Source organism: Dendrobates tinctorius, unplaced genomic scaffold, assembly GCF_039654945.1.
Source record: "Dendrobates tinctorius isolate UK_male_01 unplaced genomic scaffold, ASM3965494v1 ptg000004l, whole genome shotgun sequence".
Taxonomy (NCBI): Eukaryota; Metazoa; Chordata; class Amphibia; order Anura; family Dendrobatidae; genus Dendrobates; species Dendrobates tinctorius.
The window spans coordinates 27,257,501-27,283,442 of NW_027361672.1; the positions used below are offsets into that span (position 1 = coordinate 27,257,501).

Consider the following 25,942-nt stretch of genomic DNA (forward strand, 5'->3'; position numbering starts at 1 on the left):
GGGTTTCGGACGAAACTCCGACTTTTTTTGCCCTAGTCGGACCAGTTTCATCTGAAACAAATTTTGTTTCATGAAACCCGATCCGACCAAAGTCGCTCAACTCTAGTAATGACCTAAAGACCGATCATTTAAATTTTCTTTCAATAATAGGTACAAAGATGTGCAGTACATTGACAGGGTTCTGGCTCCTGTGAGCCCACCGATCACTCAAAATGACACTCTACGAGGTGCTGCTCAGAAAGCACAAGTGCCTAGCTTCTACGGCACTGTAGAGCAACTTTTTGAGCTGCTGCACATCTTAAATAGTAACTGTTGAAAAAAAAGATAAAAGAAAGGAAGAAAAATAAATGATAGGTACACTCCTCAAGAGTTTGAACTTGCTATATATGGAATAGTGTTAGGGGCAGTAAATAAACAATTGACCAATAAGACACAAGTTAAGTAGAAAATATATATGAGAATGACTTATCAGTACTTTCCATATAATACCACTGCTTCATCAGTTATTGCATGTGTTGCATCAGTCTATTTGTGACTGTGGCCTTAGAAAATTTTAAAAATTATCATTGCATGAATGTATAGATAAATTCAGAGAGGGTCTCACAAGTATCAGCCAAGAATAAAGGACCGGACGACTGATGATAACATTGAGGGTGTGTGACCTGATCTTGTTGGATAAATGAGTGACAGCAGATTATGTGTAAAGAATACCTACGTGGATGAAGATTCACAACTGATGAAGAGGTGAAAACATTGTTGCTTTTTCATAGCTCGCAGCTAAGCCTAAAATATTTTTTAATGTGGGAATAATTAATAATAATCTTATTTGTAAAGCGCCAATATATTCCGCAGCACTTTACCATTATTACAAAAGCTTGTTGAGAGATGGACAAAGGGTATTTAAAATCAGGGAGAGTATGTTGAAAAATTAAGTTTTTGTTTTTTTTCTGAAAGTTGATTATAATGTAAAATTCTGCATTCGTGGAAAACACCATTTCATCATTTTTCTCCAGAAATTATTTTTTTCTTTAGGAAACTAATCCTGATGAATTTATCTGTTCTATAAGCCACACATAATAAGTCTACATTTAGAAATTCTGCCTGGTGTGCTGAAAAGGCCAGCGTTTCCAGAGCCTGTGATTCAACCAATCAGCCTGTGATCATATCACTTAGGTCTTCTCTGAACAGTAATAAATGATTTGGTGGATGATCATGATTTTTAATGTGCAGGATATTTATGATTGCAGTCAAGTGTAAGGAAAAAGGCTACAGGCAGTTGTAAAGTAAGCCCACATACTTTATATACATATCCTGAATGGATGAAATGTCATAAATATTTATATGCAAATTGAATAAGGTTTTTTATACGCCAACATGAACACACAAACCTGAAGCATGGCTGATATAAAAGGCCAACACGGTATGCTGTGTTAACAAAATACAGATTTTTCAGGCAACAAAAATAAATAATAGCAGAAGATTATATATTCAGATTATATATTCCAATCAAATCAACAGACGATTAAAAACATATTGTGAAATTGGTTTTAGAAATGTCAATTTCACCTTCGGTTGTTATTGCTCCAGCAATGGAAGAAATCTCAGCCAGAACATTCCCCGTAAGATTACACTTTACAATGACATGACACCTGAACTGGGAAACTGGGAAGAATGCTAGGTCTGGAGAATTACAATACAGCTTCTCATACAAACTACAAGACCTAACTATATAAAGTCGATTAGAATACCAGGCCTCTTTTATACACTGCTATGAATGATCTATGAAGGACAGGCTGGATAGACATTTGTTTGAGATGGTTTAGTGAATCCTGCATTGACCAGGGGGTTGGACATGATGACTATGGAGGTCCCTTCCAACTCTAACATTCTATGATTCTATGATCTGAAACCCACAATTCTGTAATTTTTCAGGTGATCGCACATTTATGTTGATGTCACCCAATCCCTATATTCCCTTCCATTCAACCTCTTACTAGAATTACAAGTATGTCCCATGTTGGGCATCACGTGATGGAGGGGGCTCAAGATATACGGTTGACAGATTACACCCTTATAACTTTTTCACATTAGATGCCACAATTCGTGTTGATCTAAGGTGGCATGCCTCCCTCTTACCTCATTGATTTTCAACCGTAACACAATCTCAAGGTGCCATTTGCCTGTCAAAGTTGGGGGCCTATAAAAGGACCCATGTCTGCCATTTTTGTCAATGGTGAATGTAGGACAGTAGAGGATAAATAAAAATGCCAGAACTGATGTTTTGTCACTTCTCCACAAAAATTGGAATGAAAAAAGGATCAAAAAGTAATAAAACAAAATTCCTTAAATAAATGCTATGGATCACCCAAGGGAAAAGAGACAAGCTCTTTCATAGTACAATTTATGTGAAAATAGTTGGGGTTGATAACATGGTGACACAAAATTTAGATTTCTTTTTATGATGTATTTTAATTTTTAAACGTAATAGAGCAAAAAAAAAAAAGAAATATATTTTGGTGTGTCCTTACTGATCTTGACCACTTTTAGGAAAGTGGGCCCCAAACTGTGTAAAATACATAAAGTAACAAACTCAGCAAGTACTCAGCCTCCCTTGGTCACTGCCACTGCTCAGGTCCTCATATTTTAACAACAGTGGTGGTGTTATGTCAACAGGTCAAATCACCGCGGCAGCCAGTAACTGAGCTCAGTGCCCATGCACAGAGGTTGACAGTGCGCAACGCTAAGCTCAGAGAACCAATCGATGTGTCGAACCAATCGATGTGTCTAGAGTAATGATGTGCGCTGTTGATATGATGCACTCAAAACACTAGGACTGGAAAAGAGTCAGGATACGGTGCTGGACCTAGGAAGGGTGTTCCACACAAAGCTTCCCACCACTGCTCCAGTCCTAGTGTTTTGATAACAATGGTGATGTCATGTCAACAGAGATCATCACTTCTCTAACCAATCACTATGCTCAATGGCTCGTGCGTGGAGCCCAGCATTGAATGTGACTGGCTAGAGCCATGATGTGTGTTGTTGATATTACATCAGGGTTGTAGTCTTAACACCAGAGCAGGAGCAACAGCGGAAATCAGAGCTGGACCTAGGAATGTTGCATACCTGATGAATTTTTATTTTAATACTTCACACAGTTTGGGGCCCACTTTCCTGAAAGTAAACATCCCCTTTACCAAGCTTTTACCACACAGTGAACAGCGTTAAAAACTAAACTAACCCACAAAGACTTTTTTTTCCCCTATTTTCAGCACACTGTCTGATATATTCGTGGCATTCATATCGAATCTGATAAAATGAAAGAGGAAAAAAAACTGACTGATTGGTAAATCAGCTGCTCCAAGCTACAATAAGCACTGCATTTAATTTTTTTCAAAGCAATTCGACAGATAAAGAAAAACATTACAGGGAGCCCAGACATTGTTATCTACTGACCCAGAATCAGCTTTGGACTATCCAGAGTAGTAATAGGCGAACCTTTGGATGTTCGGGTCCGGCGGGTTCACTAAAAAGTTAAAAAAAAAAAAAAGCTTGGTTCGGCAAAAAGAACAGTACCCGAACCCGGACCTCATTCAGATGAATGGGGGGCCCAAACATCCATTTTAGCATCCATTGAGAAATTTCTCACGGTGAACTCACTGAGCTCAGCGCTGGATCGTGAGACTTTTTCCTCACAGTGCCAGCGGTGATCTCACTGAAGTAACCACAGTTCATCAGCCCAACTCAGTGACCTGCAGTAAACCTTGATGGTGTCACCACCAGTAACTGATGCTGCACTCGCAGCAGTTCATTCTCCCATGGTTTACAGCCTGAACAGTTGCATCTTGGTACCGTCCAAGTATAAAACCATTTAACGCAGACATGGATTACTGCACGGGACAGAAAGTTGGACAAGTGAGGGATATCGTTTTTTATTTATTTTTATTTTTTTACAGGAGACCAGGACTTGAATGGAATGGGCTTTAGGTGAGTATTATTGTTGTTTATTCTTTTCTGTTTTTTACAGTCGACAAGGGTTTCAATGGAATGGGCGTAACATGAATATAACTTTTTTATTTTTAAATAAAAAATGTAAAACTGTGTGTATTTTTATTTCAAACATAGGACTTTATTCTGGCTGTGTTAATTTACAATAGGACTATGAGGTTAGACTTATAGACGCCTCTCCATGAGTAATCCGTGGGCTTGACAATACAAAGGTGACATCAACCCCACAAATATTAACTCCGTTTGCCACCGCAACAGGGCAAGAAAGAGTAGCTGGGCAAAGAATCAGAATTGGTGATGCTAATAGATGTGTCTTTTCTGGGGCAGTTGCAAATTGCTACTTTTAGGCTGGGGGAGGCAATATCAATGGGCCATTAACAGCCTGAGAATACCAGCCCCCAGCTGTCTGCTTTAGCTTGGATGTTTTTGACAAAAAATAGAGGAGACCCCAAGCCTTTTTTTAAATTATTTATTTAAATAGTTTTTAAAAAAAGCCTGAGGATGTCTCTATTTTTGATACCCAGATGATAAAGCTGACAGCTGAAAGTTGCAGCCCTCAACTGTCAGTTTTGCCATGCTGGTTATCAAAAATAGAAGGGAACCACTGCCATTTTTTTATTTATTTATTGTATAGGCGCCATCAGTGGTGCCTGCTTTAGCAGTTATTAGCGGCAGAAGAAGTAGACTAATGGGAGTAGTACTCTCTCATCAGCCGACGCCTCTGTGACCAGAGGTATACTTTTACCGCTGGTCACAGCTCCTTGAGCTTTAACCAGAGGTAATAATCTTACCACTGGTCAAAGCTGCCGGTGTTTCTCACGCTGTCATACCTGATGTTCAGGGTGCTGAACCGGAACAGCAACACAGATTTCCTGGAAAACTCCATGTTCGGAGTCCATGCCTGAACATTAGCTGTTCAGTATGGACCCCATACTTTACTATTCCATGAAACCATGACTAAGACCTAGCTGTCAAAACGCGTCAGTTTTGCCTTCAGGGTATCCGTGGTATGCCTGTCCTTGCTTTTATAGTGACAATACAATAAATGTTAAGCTTTATTCGTAAGTCCATCGCTGGAGAAAACTTCCTTTTCAATTTGTGACCCACGCCTCGGACCAGGGTGGCTACGTGCTAGGATCCATTGCCAGACAAGGTGAATCTACACATGGTGAGCTGACATCTTTACTTTTAGGGTTCGTCCATCTCTAATCCAGAGGTATTTGTTCCCACATCTGTTTTCCACTATAGATAATAATATTCAGGTCCTACTAAGCTTTGGCAGTGTGTAGAGCCTCAAACACTTAGATAATTACATGTATTTGCACCAGAAGAATTTTTTTTGTGTTGGGCCACATCTATTGGACAGGTTATCGGCTGCGTTATATAAAGTAATGCTACCGTACCTGTGGTTCAGCCTTCTGGCTGTCCTTGCATGTGCCACATGTGGAAACATTAGCCCCTCTGTCACGAATGAAAATAAGGCCTTTCCCATTTCACATTTTGTAGGACAATTCAATATCAAGGGGACTGAATATAGAAGATTAGTAGTGTTTAATGGACCATACTGCCAATGGATGACTACATATCAATTACAGGCAGTCAGGGGACAAGTGTGGCACTGTTATTTGGGGAAAAGTTGACTTTTTTGTAATCTAAAATTACCCATGTAATGTAATTGTTTACCAAAATAATTTATTTTTACCAATAAGCATTTCATGATAAAATCAAACGAAGAATTTTGAAGGTAAGTTCTGGCAAAATTTCTGAGAAACCCAGAGATATTAGAAACATACTATCTTTATTAATATTATGCCCTAATAATACAGTGTACATCAATAATCCACAAGAATAATAGAATACAAAAGTGTAGTAGACAGTTAATCTGATTCTATTGAGCCCGGTAAAATAATGTATTTGTTAAATGCTTTATATTTTTTAGAAAAAGGAAATCTTTGGCAATGGATACATCATGAGCTTTTCAATACCTATTTAAGATGCGTCCGTTAAATGGATGCCATTTTAGATAATGTATGACTAGAGTTGAGCGATACCGTCCGATACTTCAAAATATCAGATCGGAATGGATCGGCCGATCTTTAAAAAAAGTATTGGTATCGCCGATGCCGATACCGGACGTCCCATTCAAGTCTATGAGACTTCCGGTATCGGAATTGGAAAAACCCTTTCCTGCCCTTGTACAGCCTCTCGGGGGTCTGTACGGGCCTTCCGGGGGTCTCTGCCGGCCTGCCGGGGGGCTGTGCCGGCCTGCCGGGGGGCTGTGCGGACTGCCCGGGGTCTGTACCGGCCTGCCGGTGGTCTGTGCAGGCTCCGGGGGGGCTGTGCCGGCCTGCCGGGGGGTTTGTGCAGTCTCCGGTAGTCTGTGCAGGCATCGTCCGATGGGACTACAAGTCCCATCGGGCGATGCCTGCTACCATGACAGTGATTGACACATTAGCCAATGATGGGACAGTAGTAGTCCCATCATCCGGCTAATGTGTTAAATGTAAAAAAAAAAAAAAAAAAAAAAAATAAAATACTACATACATACATACTACATGCTACATACATACTACATACATACTACATATATACTACATGCATGCTACATACATACTACATACATACTACATGCATGCTACATACATACTACATGCTACATATATACTACATACATACTACATGCATGCTACATACATACAACATACATACTACATGCATGCTACATACATACTACATGCTACATATATACTACATACATACTACATACATATTACATGCTACATACATACATGCTACATACATACTACATACATACTACATGCATGCTACATACATACTACATGCTACATATATACTACATACATACTACATGCATGCTACATACATACTACATGCTACATATATACTACATACATACTACATACATACTACATGCATGCTACATACATACTACATGCTACATACATACTACATACATACTACATGCTACATACATACTACATACATACTACATGCTACATACATACTACATACATACTACATGCATGCTACATACTACATACATAGTACATACATACTACATATATACTACATGCATGCTACATACATACTACATATATACTACATGCATGCTACATACATACTACATGCTACATACATGCTACATACATACTACATGCTACATACATACTACATGCATGCTACATACATACTACATACATACTACATGCATGCTACATACATACTACATGCTACATACATACTACATACATGCTACATACATGCTACATACATACTACATACAATACATTCATACAATACATACATAGACATACAGTACATATAACATAGAGTAACATACTTACCAATACTTGTCACATTGTTCCCCGAAGCCATTGTCTTTTACGGAATAAATATTAACATAACAAACCACAAAAATACTCACCCATGATCCGAAGCAGTCCACGAGTGTGTCCCACGACGATCTTGGGTAGAGAACTGCAGCATCAGCTGATGCTGCAGTTCTCTTGCTGCAGTTCTCTACCCAAGATCGTCGTGGGACACACTCGTGGACTGCTTCGGATCATGGGTGAGTATTTTTGTGGTTTGTTATGTTAATATTTATTCCGTAAAAGACAATGGCTTCGGGGAACAATGTGACAAGTATTGGTAAGTATGTTACTCTATGTTATATGTACTGTATGTCTATGTATGTATTGTATGAATGTATTGTATGTAGCATGCATGTAGTATGTATGTAGCATGTATGTATGTAGCATGCATGTAGTATGTATGTAGTATGTATGTAGCATGTAGTATGTATGTAGTATATATGTGGTATGTATGTAGTATGTATGTAGCATGCATGTAGTATATATGTAGCATGTATGTAGTATGTATGTAGCATGCATGTAGCATGTAGTATGTATGTAGCATGCATGTAGTATATATGTGGTATGTATGTAGCATGTAGTATGTATGTGGCATGCATGTAGTATGTATGTAGTATGTATGTAGCATGTAGTATGTATGTAGCATGCATGTAGTATATATGTAGTATGTATGTAGCATGCATGTAGTATGTATGTAGTATGTATGTAGCATGCATGTAGCATGTATGTAGCATGCATGTAGTATATATGTGGTATGTATGTAGCATGCATGTAGTATGTATGTAGTATTTTTTTTTTTTTTTTTAACATTTAACACAGTAGCCGGATGATGGGACTACTACTGTCCCATCATTGGCTATTGTGTCAATCACTGTCATGGTAGCAGGCATCGCCCGATGGGACTTGTAGTCCCATCGGACGATGCCTGCACAGACCCCCGGACGTCAGCACAGCCCCCCGGCAGGCCGGTACAGACCCCACAGGGTGCACAGCCCCCCGGCAGGCCGGCACAGCCCCCCGGCAGGCCGGTACAGACCCCCACAGGGTGCACAGACCACCGGCAGGCCGGTACAGACCCCGGGCAGTCCACACAGCCCCCCGGCAGGCCGGCACAGCCCCCCGGCAGGCCGGCAGAGACCCCCAGAAGGCCCGAAATGACGGCGCATCATGATGCGCACACACCGCGCATCATGATGACGTCATTTCGGCTGTCAATCAACTTTGAACTTCCGATTCCTATGCCCGATATTGAAAAAATATCGGATGTCGGTATCGGAATTCCAATACAGCAAGTATCGGCTGATACCCGATACTTGCGGTATCGGAATGCTCAACTCTATGTATGACCGATATAATACATAGATGCCCACTATTGGCATAGGCAATAATGCCATCCATTAAAAGGCTTGCAATTCTTTGACTAAACCAATCTGATATGAGTCTATGAGTGATGGCTGCAACTGTCAGGCACTTGTCACATCCTACATTTAAAGCGTTGCCAGTTTATACAGTTAATGGAATTAGAAGATGCAATGAGAAGCCCAGGCAAGACTTCTAACAGAGCTCACTGCATTCTAGGTATGCAAGAATCGTTGCATGATTTACAAATTAAAAAATGTACAAACAGAAGACAAATAGATATGACTGGAAATGGAAACTACATCGCATTGCAAGAAACATTTCATTTTGAACATAATAGGAAAGCAGTAAATGGCAATAATCTATTTAAAAGACATCAAAACCTGGAAAATGAGTCAAATATTTGTAATTTTTTCCAATCTTCCAAATATCAGCAGCATATATAACAAAAAGGCCTTGCTTAATTTAGCACGATTACCTGTAGTCACACCATGGACACATGTAAGGCTTCTCCCCTGTGTGAACCCGTTTATGCCGTGTTAAATGGGACTGAGTTGTGGAAGCAAAATTGCATTCATCACATTTGAATGGTTTCTCGCCTGAAATACAGGACCATAATATTTTTCTTTATGAAAGAACAAAACAATCAAGCAATATAAAGTAACTAGAAAATACTTCTATGGCTCTATAAAATTTGAGTAGAAATAATACCAAATATGTGAACAAACATCTGAAATCCCCAACATACAGGTTTTTTGTAATTGGCTTTTGCGCAAATTCAGCAAAATAGCGGTAATTGACATTTTTCTAGACTGTAAAGGTCCATCAAAAGGTTAAAAAATGTAAAAAAAAAATCCTTATATTTACCTTACTGTTCCCTCTGCTCCTCACCATTACCCAGCCGGTCCTTGACACATCTTCTAATCCCCTCCAATAGCACAAAAATCAACAAGCCTTTCGCAATGACGTTTCCAGCTCTAATGAGCCCAAGTATGGTACTGTGTGAGCCAGAAGATCCGGTTCACTATGAGAGGAATGGGTATTTTAGCCCAAGCAGCAGGTATCAGAAGGTGAAACAGTGACCAGGGATGGGGGTGAGCAGCGGAGGGGCCGGACACATGACCGATGAGTATATCGATTTTTTTTATTTTTTACGTATTACGTTTATTATGCTCTTACAGATGGTTCTTAAAATTGTGCATTAATCTTAATACCTTTACTAGAGGTAAGCAAAAATGAACCATTGTAAGTAGTGCATGTAGAGAGACCCCCAGGTATTGTACTTAATAATGACTTATGATGTATGTTGTTGCCATATAAAAATCTATTTTATTGATGTTGAACTCACAAGGCATTTTTTACATGGTACAATTCATATCAATACAGGGAGAATCTAGAAGTGTAAGGGAAAAATTGTAAAGGTGTCTTAAAGCTGCAATCCCCCGAGGCAATAAATTTACAGTAAACACTGCAGAGTACATAAGAACAGATATCTGTGTTATATTTAACATTTGCACTTACCTTGTATTCCTGGTGCATGGTAAGCTCACATTTTTTCAAAATTAGATCTTGTACAACAGGAATAGTATGCTCAATTCCTAAAAGTATGAATTTTTGCGTACAGTATATGAGTATGGTCTGGAAAGGTTTGCGCAGTTCCACAGAACTACTGTATTTATTGAAAACTGTACTCATGTATGGTATAGATACATTATATTTTAAGAGGAAAATGTTTAACGAGGTTGTTCACTACTCAAACGATGCCTATGTTCCCCTCCAGTAAAATAACAACACTAATACTCACCACCAGTTTGGGCCAATCAAGGCTGGCTTCAGTCTCCCCTCCAGCGGACAAATAGGATATCCGGAGTAAGGGCCCCGTTACATTTAGCGATGCACCAGCGATCCCAACAACGATACGACCCGGTCAGGATTGCTGGTGCATCGCTAAATGGTCGCTAGTGAGCAGCCAAACAGACAGATCTCAGCAGCAATGCAGCGACGCAGCAGCGGTCGTTACTTACCTGTCAGACGCGGCGATGATGACGTCCTCCGCCCGCATCCACGCGTCACTCGTTGGCACTAGCAGGAAGCCGCCGACGAGAAATGTCCCAGGACGTTCTCGCGTGATCAACAATAGCCAGCGGGGGAGCCGGTCGGAGGCAAGTAGCACATGTAGCGATATCGATAGCAATATCGCTGCTGCGTCACAAAATCGGTGACGCTTTAGAGATATTGCTAGCAACATCGCTATGTATAAAGCCCCCTTAAGTTAGAGATGCAAATGCTCTCTCTTCCTCCAGATGTCAATCACATTCGTAGGAGAGGAGATTGAAACCAGTCCCGATTGGCCGCAGGGATAGTGTCACGTGAGCTCCGAGAGTCAGTGACAACGATGCTGGAATTGCGGCAGCAAAGGAGGAGAGTATAGATGTTATTATTTTACAGGGAGGGAAAACATGAGAATTGAGAAGTTGTCCCAGTAGTGGACAACTCCTTTAAGATATTTTACACACATATATATATATATATATATATATTAATTTTAAAGTATTGTATGTAGCACAAATTAGATTTAGATATTGTATTACTACGAAGTTTAGAGTAACTGTCAAAATGGCTAAAATCTTTATATATCTTTCCTATAACTGTTGTTTGGTTCAGTTGTTTGGAGTTCCACCTGTTACAGTAGTTTTTTGCTTTGTAATATGGACTACCTCTACACCTACAGTCTGGCTTTGCTAGTACATTTCATACAGTAACAGGTCAATTTTGGAATCCGAACCTTCCCCCCCCACATCTGCAGTTTGGCTGTGGAATCTGGACATCAGACTACAAAACGCTGTCTTGCTGGGTAGTATGGTCTATATGATAAATCAGTAGTCTGGTTGTGTACCACTTAGGCCGGGGTCACATTGCGTTATGGCAGTCTGTTAGACGGACTGCATTACACCGCGGCATAACGTGGTGTAACGCAGTCCGTTAATGCTGCCACTGACCCCCATTATCGGGCGCATTGCGACGCATGCCATAAAGCGGCAAGCGTTCGCGATGTTCTGTTATTCAGTGACGAAGCCTCGGACGCGGGCTGTAGCGTCTGAGGCTCTGTCACCGCTAGCACAGATGAATCATCTGTGCTAGGGGGTATAGCATAACGCGATCGCGTTAGGCTATACCGTTTAACCAGCCCGTCAACGCTATGCATTGAATGGGCTGGTTAAACGCAATGTGAACCTAGCCTTAGTACACCACCTATAACAATAGTCAAACTGAGTACGCCGGACTTCTGACTTCCATTGTCTGGAACTCCACCTACAGCTGCAGTCTGGTTACAGAGTTTGAACATCTTCTACAACACTAGATGGACTGCAGTTTTAGGGGGAGATCCAAACTCAGGGCTGCCACTAGGAATTTCGGGGCCCCATACTGGCAAAATTTATGGGGCCCCCTTGAGACTCCACCCCCAGTTCCGCCTCCACCCTAGCTCCTCCTCCACCATGCGAACCTTCCAAAATCCCTCCGCGAATATTATCATTGACCCTAGTATTTCTAGTAACCCTTTTTTTTCTACTCTAACTTTAAACCTGTTTACAAAGCGGCCTTTTCTATTGTCTTGTGCTGTTGATTAACATACTAACGGCTTGTATTTGGTTTTTATTAGGTGCCAATCTAAAATCTAATTTTATTTTCACAAAAATGATCTTTTCATCCCCAATGTTTGTTTTTCCCCAAGTGTAACATGAGAAATTGGACCCTAACAGTAGTTGTGCAATTTGTCCTGAGTAGGCTGATACCCCATATAGGACTATGGGCTGAGCTGCAGGTGGAGACAGTCAACATGCTGGTACTGGTCAGCACAGTCTGTGATAACTAAAAGGATAGGACTACGGGCTGAGCTGCAGGTGGAGACAGTCAACATGCTGGTACGGGTCAGCACAGTCTGTGATAACTAAAAGGATAGGACTACGGGCTGAGCTGCAGGTCGAGACAGTCAACAACGTGCCTACTAATCTTGGCACTGGAGATCTGTCCCCCTGAGCCCTGGATCACCCCATCAGCCCCCTGGTCCCCCCCATCATCAGCTGGGCCTCTGGGTACCCCATCATCAGCCGGGCCCCTGGGTGACCGCCCCATCATCAGCCGGGCCCCTGGGTGACCCCCCCACAGACAGCCGGGCCCCTGGGTGACCCCCCCACAGACAGCCGGGCCCCTGGGTGACCCCCCCACAGACAGCCGGGCCCCTGGGTGACCCCCCCAGACAGCTGGGCCCCTGGGTGACCCCCCACAGACAGCTGGGCCCCTGGGTGACCCCCCCACAGACAGCTGGGCCCCTGGGTGACCCCCCCACAGACAGCTGGGCCCCTGGGTGACCCCCCCACAGACAGCTGGGCCCCTGGGTGACCCCCCCACAGACAGCTGGGCCCCTGGGTGACCCCCCCAGACAGCTGGGCCCCTGGGTGACCTCCCATCGACAGCTGGGCCCCTGGGTGACCCCCCCACAGACAGCTGGGCCCCTGGGTGACCCCCCCACAGACAGCTGGGCCCCTGGGTGACCCCCCCACAGACAGCTGGGCCCCTGGGTGACCCCCCCACAGACAGCTGGGCCCCTGGGTGACCCCCCACAGACAGCTGGGCCCCTGGGTGACCCCCCACAGACAGCTGGGCCCCTGGGTACCCCAGACCCCCCCACAGACAGCTGGGCCCCTGGGTACCCCAGACCCCCCCACAGACAGCAGGGCGGGCCCCTTGGTCCTCCGCAATAAGCCGGGGACCTGGGTCCCCACAGGACCACCAATGTCCCCCATGATTAGACACATCCGGCGCCGGGGCCCCCAGACCCCCCCCTGAACAGACTGAGTCTGGACAACAGGCCCCCGATGTCCCCATGATCAGCAGGCTTTGCATACAGAGTCAGACATAAAAGAAAAAGAATATTCACTTACCTGCTCGCTGGCCGTCCACCGCACCGTTAGACCGTCACGTCACCCAGGGACCGACGTTTTCTGCAGGCCTGCAGCCGCTCCCAGTCTCAGCCATGCCGACACCACGTGCACACCGCTCTTCTGCTTTCTCAAGAATGAGGAAGTGAAGAGCAGGAGCAGCGTGTGACGTCACGTCAAGTGAGCCGGGCCCTGGGGCGGTGCTGGAATATGGACCAGATCTGACCATGGTGCACTGGGGCCTGGGGGGGAGGGAGAGAGGAGGAGTAGGAGGAGCCAAGCGCTTCCCTGCTGTCTGTCACATCACAGTGAGTGAATGTAACACCAGGCAGAGCAGGCTGAGGGGGAGGACGGGGGGCCCCGAACCGCTGAAAAAATTGTAGGGGGGGCATGGCCGGGACCCAAGCAGCGAGCGCGGACCAGGCTGCAGCGCCCAGCTTGCTCAGGCGCCGCCGCGGCCGCTGGGCCCGGGCGGGCCCCCCAAATCACCGGGCCCCATACAGGTGTAATGCCTGTCATGCCCTGATGGCGGCCCTGTCCAAACTCTACAGTCAATCAGCAGAATCTACACCTCCGCATATAATTTCAGTCTGGCTGCGGAGTAATATATGTTACTATCATTTAATTTACACCTTTCTTTTTATGATTTTTTTTTTCATAAAAGTCACACAAAAACCCTAAAATGGGCTGAACGAAATTGTCTACACCCTCAGCCTAATATCTGGTTGCACGCCTTTTGGAATTAAAAGTTGCAATAAATCACTTCCTATAACCATCAACAAGCTTCTTACATCTTTCAACTGGAATTTTTGGACCACTATTCTTCTGCAAACTGCTCCAGGTCTCTCATATCTGAAGGGTGACTTCCCCAATAGCAATTTTAAGATCTCTCCACAGATATTCAATGGGATTTAGATCTGGACCCATTGCTGACCGCTTCAGAGCTCTCCATCACTTTGTTTCCATCGATTTCTGGGTGATTCTTGAAGTATCTTTGGGGTCATTGTTCTGCTGTAAGATCCATAACCTAAGATGCAATCCCAGCTTTCTGACACTGGGCACTACATTGTGACCAAAAATAGTTTGGTAATCTTCATATTTCATGATGCATTGCACACAGTTAAGGCACCCAGTGCCAAAGGCAGCAAAACAACTCCAAAATATTTTTGAACCTACACCACTTTGGACTGTAAGTACTGTGTTCTTTTCTTTGTAGGCCTCATTCTTTTTCTGGTAAACAGTAGAATGATGTTCTTTACCAGAAAGAACTATCTTGGTTTTATCTATCCATAAGACACTTTCCCTGAAGGATTTTGGCATAGTCATATACATTTTGGCAAACTACAGTCTAGCTTTTTTATGTCTGTGTCAGTAGCGAGGTCCTCCTGGGTCTCCTGCCACAGCGTTTTATTTAATTCAATTCTACGGTGCCAATACAGTTGAATGTGGCGCATGTTGGAGAGCAGCGGGTGACAGAAGGCAGGAGCCGGCTGCTGCGCTGGGGGAGGCAACAGTGGAGCAGCGGGTGACAGGAGGCAGGAGTCAGCTAAAGCCTGTGCTGTCTGCTAAAAGAAATATTCATTGCTTCCCACAGGCATGGGGAGAAGTGAATATTCATTTCTCTTTAGCAGCAGGGACAGGCTTTAGCCACAGCAACCAGCTTTTGCCTCCTGTCACCTGCTGCTTCACCACTGTTGCTCCGCTGGTGGGTCTCCCCCGACGCACAAGCCCCATAGCAGCTGCATAGTGTGCCGCTATTAGCGACACATCACTGGCTAGGGGCCCCTGGGGCAGGGGGGGCCCTACGCATCTGCCGGCCCTGAATGCCAGCAGGTGTTAATGCATGGGCCAACAGGCGAATCCTCCGGTTCTTTGGTGGGCCAGTCCGACCCTGGTCTCAAACCAAAAGGTCAGTTCATATAGGGGCAACTTGCAATACTATATGCCCATCTTGTTTCATTCAGTCTTGCAGAATATTATATTGTCAAGTTATACAGTTAGGTCCATATATATTTGGACAGAGACAACATTTTTCTAATTTTGGTTCTAGACATTACCACAATGAATTTTAAACTAAACAATTCAGATGCAGTTGAAGTTCAGACTTTCAGCTTTCATTTGAGGGTATCCACATTAAAATTGGATGAAGGGTTAAGGAGTTTCAGAACCTTAACATGTGCCACCCTGTTTTTAAAGGGACCGAAAGTAATTGGACAGATTAAATAATTGTAAATAAAATGTTCATTTCTAGTACTTGGTTGAAAACCTATTGTTGGCAATGACTGCCTGAAGTCTTGAACTCATGGACATCACCAGACGCTGTGCTTCCTCCTTTTTGTTGCATGTAAAATTATATGGTTGCATGAGTATGCACACCCTTAAACGAATTCTTTGCTGAACTGCCATTTGAATTCAGGTCAACAATCAATCTTTTTGGGTAGATTTAAAAATATAATTACTTCACCTCAAAAAATATAACTAAATACCCCCAAAAATCCAAAAATATATCCAAATTTTATTACGGTAATTGACAGTTAAATACACATCGAAGAGAAAAATAAATAATAACAGCTCATAAAACCCAAATGAAAATAGCAATCAGTGTGGTTAATTATAAATAACATTAGGACAAATTAAAATCAATCAGTACATCAAAATAGTAGGGGTACAAAAAACATATAATTTGACATAAATCACAGAGACCTGGGAATTAAAAAAAATTCTCAATTTTAAAGACAATCTCTGGAGAGCCCTAAAGCAAAAAATAACCAGCCATCTACTAAATGACGGTATACAAGCCTTAAATAAGAGGTAAAAATATCCTACAATAGAGCTCTCAGGAAATAACAAATGCAAGAGGACCTGACAAAGCTGCACGCAAAACGCGCATCGAGGTACTGGGCAGTATGGTCTATATCCAGAATATCATGGCAATGCCTCTCTGTGCTGTCCCGGGACCATCTTTACAATGGAGAGCTATTATAATTCCCAGGTATCTGTCATTTAAGTCAAGTTATGTGGCTTTTGTACCCCCACTATTTTGATGTACTGATTGATTTTCACTTGCCTTATTTTTTTTTTATAAATGACAACGCTCTTATTTGGGCTTCATGGGGAGTTTTTAATTATTTTTCTCTTTAGTGTTTGAGTCTTTAATTGTCAAACAATAAGATTTTAATATATTTTTGGATTTTGGGGGGCGTTTAATTGTATTTTTGGGGTGAGGTAATTATAGGTTTAATTAAATGCCTTTTTGGCACCTCAAAAATGAAGCTTCATTGATTGAAGCAATTCTGAGTATGGGTCTGGTTTTCTAGTCTGGGGTATCAAGCTTTTTGGGTAGGAGATTATCAGCACAGCATATCTAGAATTGGTGATCTTTGAAGTAGCGCTCTTTTTAATATCAACTGTAGGAAACCCCTTTATGTAGACAGAGACTATTTATTTCAATATTGAAGATAGGTTTTAATTTTTTTGATGACCATTTTTTTGAGAAAATAAAGGATACTGTAATATCTAGCACCTTATTACAAATCATTGCAATATATAATTTACTAACTATTGAACTTTTTTGACATTGACATGTTCTTATAGCTGGTATACTATTTTTTACTGGCTTGGAATGTAGGAGGCAGTTCCCTACCAAAAAATGAAAATGATAATTGACTAAAACTTCAAGCAGCTATTTTATTTCAGTATATTAACTCAAGCACTTACTCATTGATGGCTTCACAGATTTGTGATCATTTCCTCTCCTCTTTCTCCGCCTCTGAGCTTACTCGCGGACTTTAAATGGGCAGTGTGTAATTAGTATTAATAGGGAACATTATTGAAATAAAGCTAGAAAATCTCTCATCTGTAGCTGATCGTTTTAATATTCCTATTCTCAGTTCCAGTAGCTGCACAGACACTCACTGTCACGACAATAATCATCTAGTACATTTTCCATCCTTGATTTAAAATGTAGCAAAACTAACCATCTATCACTTAAGTAAATCATAATATATTAAAAATATTTTCAAGTTAACAAAAAATGTACTTGGCCGAAATGTGGAGATTTTGCTTCCATCAATAGTGAACGCTATATTTAAAGGACCAAGAAAATTGCTTCCACCGATAGAATTTCTAGTTAACAGAATTTACTAGAAATCAGTTATAGTCATCCTGACAAAATGTGAGGTCTAAAATAATAGTCCAGCCAATTAAAATAAATAAATCATTAAAAAGTAAAAAAATATATATTAAAAAGACCCAAATGCATAAGTCAAAAAAGTAATAATGCTCACCTTATGGAATTCCTGCCACTTCCATTCTGATTCTTCAGTCTCTATTCTAATTATGCAAATTATCTCTTCAGTGAGATAGAGGACTAGAACTCTAGTGCAAACTATTGGAAGTAGCAATCCTAAAAGTCAATATCGAGCCATTAATGAGCCTGGCCACATGACTTAGGATAAAAGCTCTCTATTCTACATACACTGCCTGAATAGATAGGTGATTGCTGTGGCCAACTACTTGGCTGTAGTGGTGATGTGATGGTCACCGCTGCAGCAGTCACATGTCTGTGCAGATAGTGAAGTACAGAGATAGGTTATGGACCCAGGACATGTCTAAAAAGGACTGACAGCAGATTTACTTCTGTAATTCTGTACCATTCCGAGTACAGAGACTGATCAGTCACCTGGCTAGGATCAGAACATGAGTGGACAGGATAGGTAAATTCATCTATGCTTATTTTACACCATTTGAAGCATTTTATTGTTTCTTCTTCCCAAATTTAAGTGGCTCGATAATGTGAACCCAAAAGATTGAAGGGGTTTTCCATGATTTTACAGTGATGGCTTATCCTTAACCCCTTCCTGACATGGCCAATTTCTGTTTTCGTTGTGTCCCTCCCCTACTTACAAGAGGCATAACTTTTTATTTTTCTGATCACATATACATATGAGGGCTTGACTTTTGCAGGACGAGTTGTACTTCTGAATCATACCATTCATTTTAACACACAGTGTACTGGAAAAAAGAAAAAGAAATCCAAGGGTGGTGAAATTGCGAAAAGACAGCACAATTGTGACAATGGTTTTTGAGAATTGTTTTTATGGTGCATATTGTGTGCTGGCAATATGATTCTCCTCAACAGCACGATTACGGTGATACCACACTTGTCTACTTTTTTCAGTGGTGAAAAAAACATTTTGATTTTATCATTTTCCAAGATCCGTCACTTTTTCATTTTTTGGTCAATGGAGCTGTTAGGATTTATCTTTTGTGGGGCAAGACGACAGTTTTATTGATACTGTTTTGGGATAGATAAGACATTTCTATCACTTCTTATGGAATATTTTACTTTATTTCAGCAACCACAATTTTGGCGATTTGAAATTATTTCTGTTTACGATGTTTACCGATCGGATTATTTTTATATTTTGATTGATCAGACTTTTGGGGCATGGCGATGCAACGTGTGAATTTTTCACATTTTTTATTATCTTTAATATTATTGGGGGAAATGAAGAGTGATCTGAACTTATGTTTGTTTTCTTTTTCATATTTATAAAAAAATTTATTCACACTTAGCTTTGTTAGTCCCCTTGGAGGACTTGAACCTATGACTGCCTGATTGCTTCTTATACAGAGCAATAGCACAGTATTGGTGCATAACAAAAATCATGGCTCCCTTTGAAGCCAAGCTGCAGGCAGGGTATCACGACAACTCCATGATGACAGGAACGGAGGTTTTCAACAGACCCCTGTCATAGCAACCCATTGGGTCCCATGACGTGATGGGAGTACTGATGGGCGCATAGAATGACGTGCCCCCATGCTGCTGTGCTGTTGAGTTTGACAGCGGTATTTAATAAGATAAGTCGCAGGCATAGCTCCACTCCACCCACGGCTGAGAGGCAGATCCAGGCTGTGTGTCCCAGTGAGCCCGCTTCATACACCTGCTACTGATTTGTGCTGTACATGTATGGCAGATTTCACTAAGGGTTTAAAAGTGTTGTCCAGGTTGGCAGCAGAAATGTCTGTAGTCACGCTATATGACTGCAAACTTGTGAATCCAAACAGCGCACAAGTAGTGTGTTGCTAGGGTTCTCCATATGTACAGGAGAATTGAGGATATCACCCAATAAATTCGATCTACCTATGACATAGCAAAAAAAGTGCAAGTGCAACTAGAGGAGAAGAAAGGGGTATGCCAATGCAAAGTGATCACCAAAAATAAATGATTAATTAAAAAGCTAAAAAAAAGGCTATTGATACAAAATAATAGGCATGCTTGCTTGCAATAGAGCTATTGCCTAATTACATATGACCATACATTGAGTGTACACAGGATGTTTATTGTGGTACATAGGTCAAAATACGCAGCAACATGACTGCCTGCTTCCGGTGCAAGAGAATAATGAGAACGCACACTGCAAAGATTCACAAGTCTGCAGTCACACAGAGTGACTGCAGGCACTTGTGCCAAACCTGGCCAACTCCTTTAAAGAGAACTGTCAGTACTCCATGCCTCCCAAACAACCATCATTACATTTAAAAGCCTTACTTCTCTATTCCAATAGCGTATTTGATGTTACAGAAAATTGTTGAAATTGCGTAAAAAAAGGGAGAAAAGGATACACAGCCAAACCAGATGTCACACTTTGCATTGAAAAAGGGCAGTACCCACCAAAACAGTGTCTTCGAATTGAGATTATTGTTTGGCTTTTATCCTAGGTCATGTGGCAAGGCTTGTTATAGGGCGACAAAAACTTTTAGAATTGTTACTTCCTATAACTAGTAGTAGAGTTCTAGTCCTCTTCCACTCTGAAGAGACAATTTGAGTATATATTGTATACCTTCCTGGGCATGCGCAGTGGTCTGATGCTTTGGTTAAATTGCACATAATAAAGAAGGACGGACGTCTTGTGCATGTGTGCCATTTCAAGTGCTACGGAGATGATGTAGCTAGTAAGTAGCATGTCACTCAAGTCCAGGGAGCATGCATACAACATCTAAGTCCAAAATGTTGTAGGTGAACATCATTTATCTATGACTTCACTGAAATGCAGAAAAATGGCCTTAAAACACACCGGTAATTATTTGTGCGGCTTGGGAAACCCCGCCAAGTAAAATAATTTAGAAGCAATGGTTATAACTGGTACTGGAGCTCCGATGATTCAAGAGAACATGGCCACATGTGGATAGAAATCAATGCACAGTGATATACCTAAAAACCTTTTACCTTTTAGTATATCGAAAATGTATATCCTTCTAACATGTCAGAACATAATTTACAGGAATGTAGAAAGCTCCAAACTGTGATGTTAAACAGGTAATCCATGGACTGCTATGTCTTTAGCTTATCTAATTACTACCATTTTACAAAACAATCAAGCGTATTCAGATGATGTGGTCCAGATATTTCAAGAATTTATTATATTTTTAAACCTCTATACAGTCTATAATATGTATAGTCTGACATGCATAATATCCCTTCCTAAATTATCAGCGATCCTTTCTTACTATGAATCATGTGTGTACAACTCCTATCCGACTGCAAACTAAACAGGAAGAATAGCTAACAACAACCCAACCAGTAAATTGGGGTAAATGCGGGGCGCCATCAGTGTGCACAACTAGTATCCATCTTGAAGTTCCACGTTTCCAACCATGTTTCCCATTGCCCAAAGCATTCGATTCCTCACTGCGGTCAAGGAAGCATAGACTGGAGGATGTGTCAATAGCTTCAGGCTGGGGAATCAGTTTATTTTTCCTAAGTAATAAAAGGATCGTTATTGGGGCAAAAAAAATATCGACTCCCTAATTGTTTGAAGCCACTATCATTATCTCAACTTTATGCCCTCCATTAATATTTATAATTTTATATTAAATGTCAATTTTGGTATATCAAATAAACATTTCTGATAAATAAAACCCATATCTTAAGTCTTACAGCAGTATAAATAATAAAAAGATTAAAAAAATGGTTTTCCCAAGATGCATTTCAATATTTTTGTCTTGAAATTGAGTAGCGCTTGTTAAAATGGCAATGTAAAATCTCTCTGATGCATTCGCTCTTATTACTTTCCCTATAATTAATGAATGTTACTTGTCAGGTTTAGTAAAAAAACAATTCCTAGTCATTTATGCCACGTATATCCTTCACAGCGGAGACAGTCACATAATTCAGAAGTTCCGTTTGGTAGCTATTTGTCAATCATCTCCGGTATAATTGGAGGTGGCTATGCTGTTGATTGAACAAAATACTACTATATGTCATGATGTCTCTTGAAGCTGTCAAGACTGTGTAGCCTATGAAGTACAAAGCAATCTTCAAATGAATGATGAACTGACTAGGTGCTTCTATGATCGCAGTTGAAAGACTGCTTTTAATTCATGGAAGGCAGAAAAGTAATACTTGTCTCTCCAAGGTAGAAAACTAAGAAAAATTGCAATTAAAATGATGCTAAATGCCTAAACTTAGAAAATGTTTTAGAATATTTGATAGTTTGCAACAGCAGCAGGCTGTGGTTATATGGATGGGCATTACATAGCATTCAACGTATATATCGTGCGCAGAAATGTTTTAGACCTGAAGGCATCTCAATGTAAGTGACGTTCTTGTCACCCACAAAGAAGCACCTTACGCGAATTTCAAACTTCTGACATGACAAGGAAATTAGCATTTTTCCACTAGAATTTACCAAGAAGACAGTCGATTATTTTATGCTGCTTCTTTCATGTAAATGGACCGCAAATTACACTCCTTATATCCTGCATACTCCATATAAAGTGAAAGCAGCGCCATCCTGGCACAGATCCATTAATTATTTGTAAAGAGCACCCCCATTATCCCCAAAATACTGCAAACATAGTAAAAAAATTAGAAATTACATTCAGTCATTATAGTTAGACATGATTGTGGAAAAGCAAAGACAAGATTACTTACCTTGTTATTCAGCTTTTCCAGACTCATGAACAGAAAATCTGTCTTGATTGTGTTCCCATAAAAACTGCACAGCATGCTCTAAAACAGGGGTCCTCAACATGTGACTCGGGAGCCCATGATTTGTGGATCGCAGCTGTCTGCCAGCTTAGCTCATGAGAACAAGGTCTAGCAAAGAGCTTTGAAGAGCAGGTCTATAGGTGGTGACTTTTTAGAGTAGCCCGAGGTGCAGCTATGGAAAGCGTATTTACCGGTCATGGTGGTTTAGAGATAATTTCACTATGGTAAGTGGGCAAAAGGAGGAAACTACCTGTCAGAGGAGGTGCTCGAATCTGGATGCGACAGTGCAATGGAAGTAGTAAGTGCTTGATTTTGAAAATAATGAATGGAGGTATTGTGGGAACCTTTGGATCTTAGTATTCTGCCTCAGTGTGATTTCTGAGGAAAAAGCTTTGGTTGTCATGATACCGGTTATTGGGGCTCCTGTTACTACAGTAAGAGGGGGTAGGAGCTGGATGTGGCTCACAACCCTCTCTCAGAGCTGAATGTGGCTCTCAAGGTCAGAAAGGTTGGGGTCACTGCTATAAAATAATATGAGAAAGTATACTCACCTTACCGATCTCTCTCCAGGCCTCGTTGGTTCACCGCTGTGGCTGCTGATTTGGCTGCAGCAAGTGATGCCTCTATGGCTGGGAGAGAAAGTTCAGAGACTGGCGGGGGAACCGGACACTTGTGGCCATACACAAAGGCGTAGCTAGGGTTTCGGTTCGGGGGGGCGAAACTTCTGAGTGGGCCCCTAACTAGGTAACTTTGATTACAACTCGGTGACGCACCCTAATAGTGGATGTAGGAGATGACTGCACTGTTACTGAAAATAATCCCTATATAAAGACCAACAGGGATATTACCGCAATATGGTGAGTGGTAAATACCTGTCCTACAAAACATATGTGATTACTGCACAGGTATAGTTGGTGTCTTACCGCTGACGTTCTTTCTGATGGAATCGGTCACTTTTCACGTCTTTTCCATCTGGCCCAGACCGACATGACAACTCCTCCAGCCAGGACTCGGCTACAGAGAATACAACGACACGTTTCACTTCTCATATTCCAGCCCCATCACCATGTATCCCCAACCTGCACAAACCCCTCATCCTGCTGATACCCCAATACTAAACCGCTGCTGCTGTATGTGTCCCTATTACTGCACCTGATACCCCAATGCTGAGCCGCCGCTGCCATGTGTCCCTATTACTGCACCTGATATCCCAATACTGAGCCACTGCTGCCGTATGTGTCCCTATTACTGCACCTGATACCCCAATGCTGAGCCGCTGCTGCCATATGTGTCCCTATTACTGCACCTGATATCCCAATACTGAGCCGCTGCTGCCGCATGTGTCCCTATTACTGCACCTGATAACCCAATGCTGAGCCACTGCTGCCGTATGTGTCCCTATTACTGCACCTAATACCCCAATACTGAGCCACTGCTGAGGTATGTGTCCCTATTACTGCACCTCATACACCCTATACACACACGGCTCTGTTCCACACCCCCTATACACACACGGCTCTGCTCCGTACATGCTGTACACATGCGGCTCCGCTCCGTACACCTTGTACACACATGGCTCTGCTCCGCACACCCTGTACACATGCGGCTCTGCTCCGTACACATACGGCTCAAATCCGTACACCTTGCACACACGGCTCCACTCCGTACACACACGGCTCTGCTCTGTACACCCCGTACACACACGACTCTGCTCTGTACACCCCGTACACACTTGGCTCCGCTCCGTACACAAACGGCTCCGCTCACCCCATACACACGCGGCTCCGCTCCTCTGTACACCTCATACATGCATATCTCTGCTCCGTACACCTTCTACACACACGACTCCGCTCTGTACACCTCATACACACACAGCTCTGCTACATCCACCCAGTAAACCAATCCTGATCCCACACAGAAACTTACTTCACCTCATCCAGCACCATGACAACCAGCACAGCAGATATACAAAAACTTGGCACACACTTGTGGATTCTGATGCAGAAAAGTGATTGATTTTAATAAAGTACAGTACATACATATAGACGTTTCGGTCTATGACCTTCATCAGTGTACGTGAGACTGTACTGTGAGCTCAAAAATAACTGGGCATAGATCTAGAAATCCGATAAATGAGGAGGCACAAAAGGCCGTTTCTCGTTGCTTGAATGGACGTGGTATCCGCCGCGAGTCAATGGCGAGCGCCATTGACTCGCGGCGGATACCGCGTCCATTCAAGCAACGAGAAACGGCCTTTTGTGCCTCCTCATTTATCGGATTTCTAGATCTATGCCCAGTTATTTTTGAGCTCACAGTACAGTCTCACGTACACTGATGAATGTCATAGACCGAAACGTCTATATGTATGTACTGTACTTTATTAAAATCAATCACTTTTCTGCATCAGAATCCACAAGTGTGTGCCAAGTTTTTGTATATCACGAGTCACGGATTGGGATCCTACTTGAGCACCACTAATACTACAGGGTTGTGCCAGCGGTTTTGTTTAAATAACCAGCACAGCAGAGCCCTGTGCTGCTGAAGCCCCTGATCATGTGACCATCTGACTCCGCCCCTCCTGTGACCTCATCACAGGTCCTGTGCGCACAGAAAAGCTCATAACGACGTTGCTGGCTGTGAGGTGGAGGGCCCACTGCTGGCACCGGGGCCCCCCACTGCCTTCTCAAGGGCCCATAGCGGCTGGGCGGCAGAGTAGGGAGATTGATTCTCCCTGCTCTGCCGCAGAATGTGACTGTATGGGCGCGCTGAGCACGCAGTAAGGGCGACTGCCCCCTCTTCCCCCCGGTAGCTACGCTACTGGCCATACAATATTTAAAAAAAATAATAATTACACAGTTTTTTCGTCACACTGTGTGGTCCCACTGTGCCTCGGACCAGGCTTACCCTGGAGGGGCATAACTAAGTGGCTACCTGGTCTTCACTAAAGCCTTGGATGGTAAGATTAGGCTTGAGCAACAGGAATCCACCAGATACCACTCCAGGTCAGTCCATGGTACTGCAGCAGCCAGCTGACCCCAAAGGTCAGGTACGGACTCAGAGTAGCAGACAGGACAGGATCAGAATCACTAACAGAATTGATACTGGTGCAAATTCAGACAGGAGGGGTTAAGGATCAGGTTTCAGGTTTGGACAGAACAGCTTGTTCAGACAGGGCAATTACAGGAACACGGGACAAACATTGGTACAGTGTTGCAGGACGAGTATAGGAACAAAGGACAGACTCTGGTACA

The 25,942-nt window shown here is 42.3% G+C and overlaps 1 protein-coding gene across 2 annotated transcripts in view; it reads right to left on the minus strand.

The window, feature by feature from the left end:
• The window catches only part of ZNF407 (zinc finger protein 407), a 740,003-nt gene that overhangs the window by 227,102 nt on the left and 486,959 nt on the right, over positions 1-25,942 (minus strand). For both annotated transcript variants that reach the window (XM_073566596.1, XM_073566602.1), the window contains exon 7: positions 9,235-9,355. In XM_073566596.1, the coding sequence (XP_073422697.1) occupies positions 9,235-9,355 (121 nt within the window). The remainder of the gene's footprint in view (positions 1-9,234; positions 9,356-25,942) is intronic.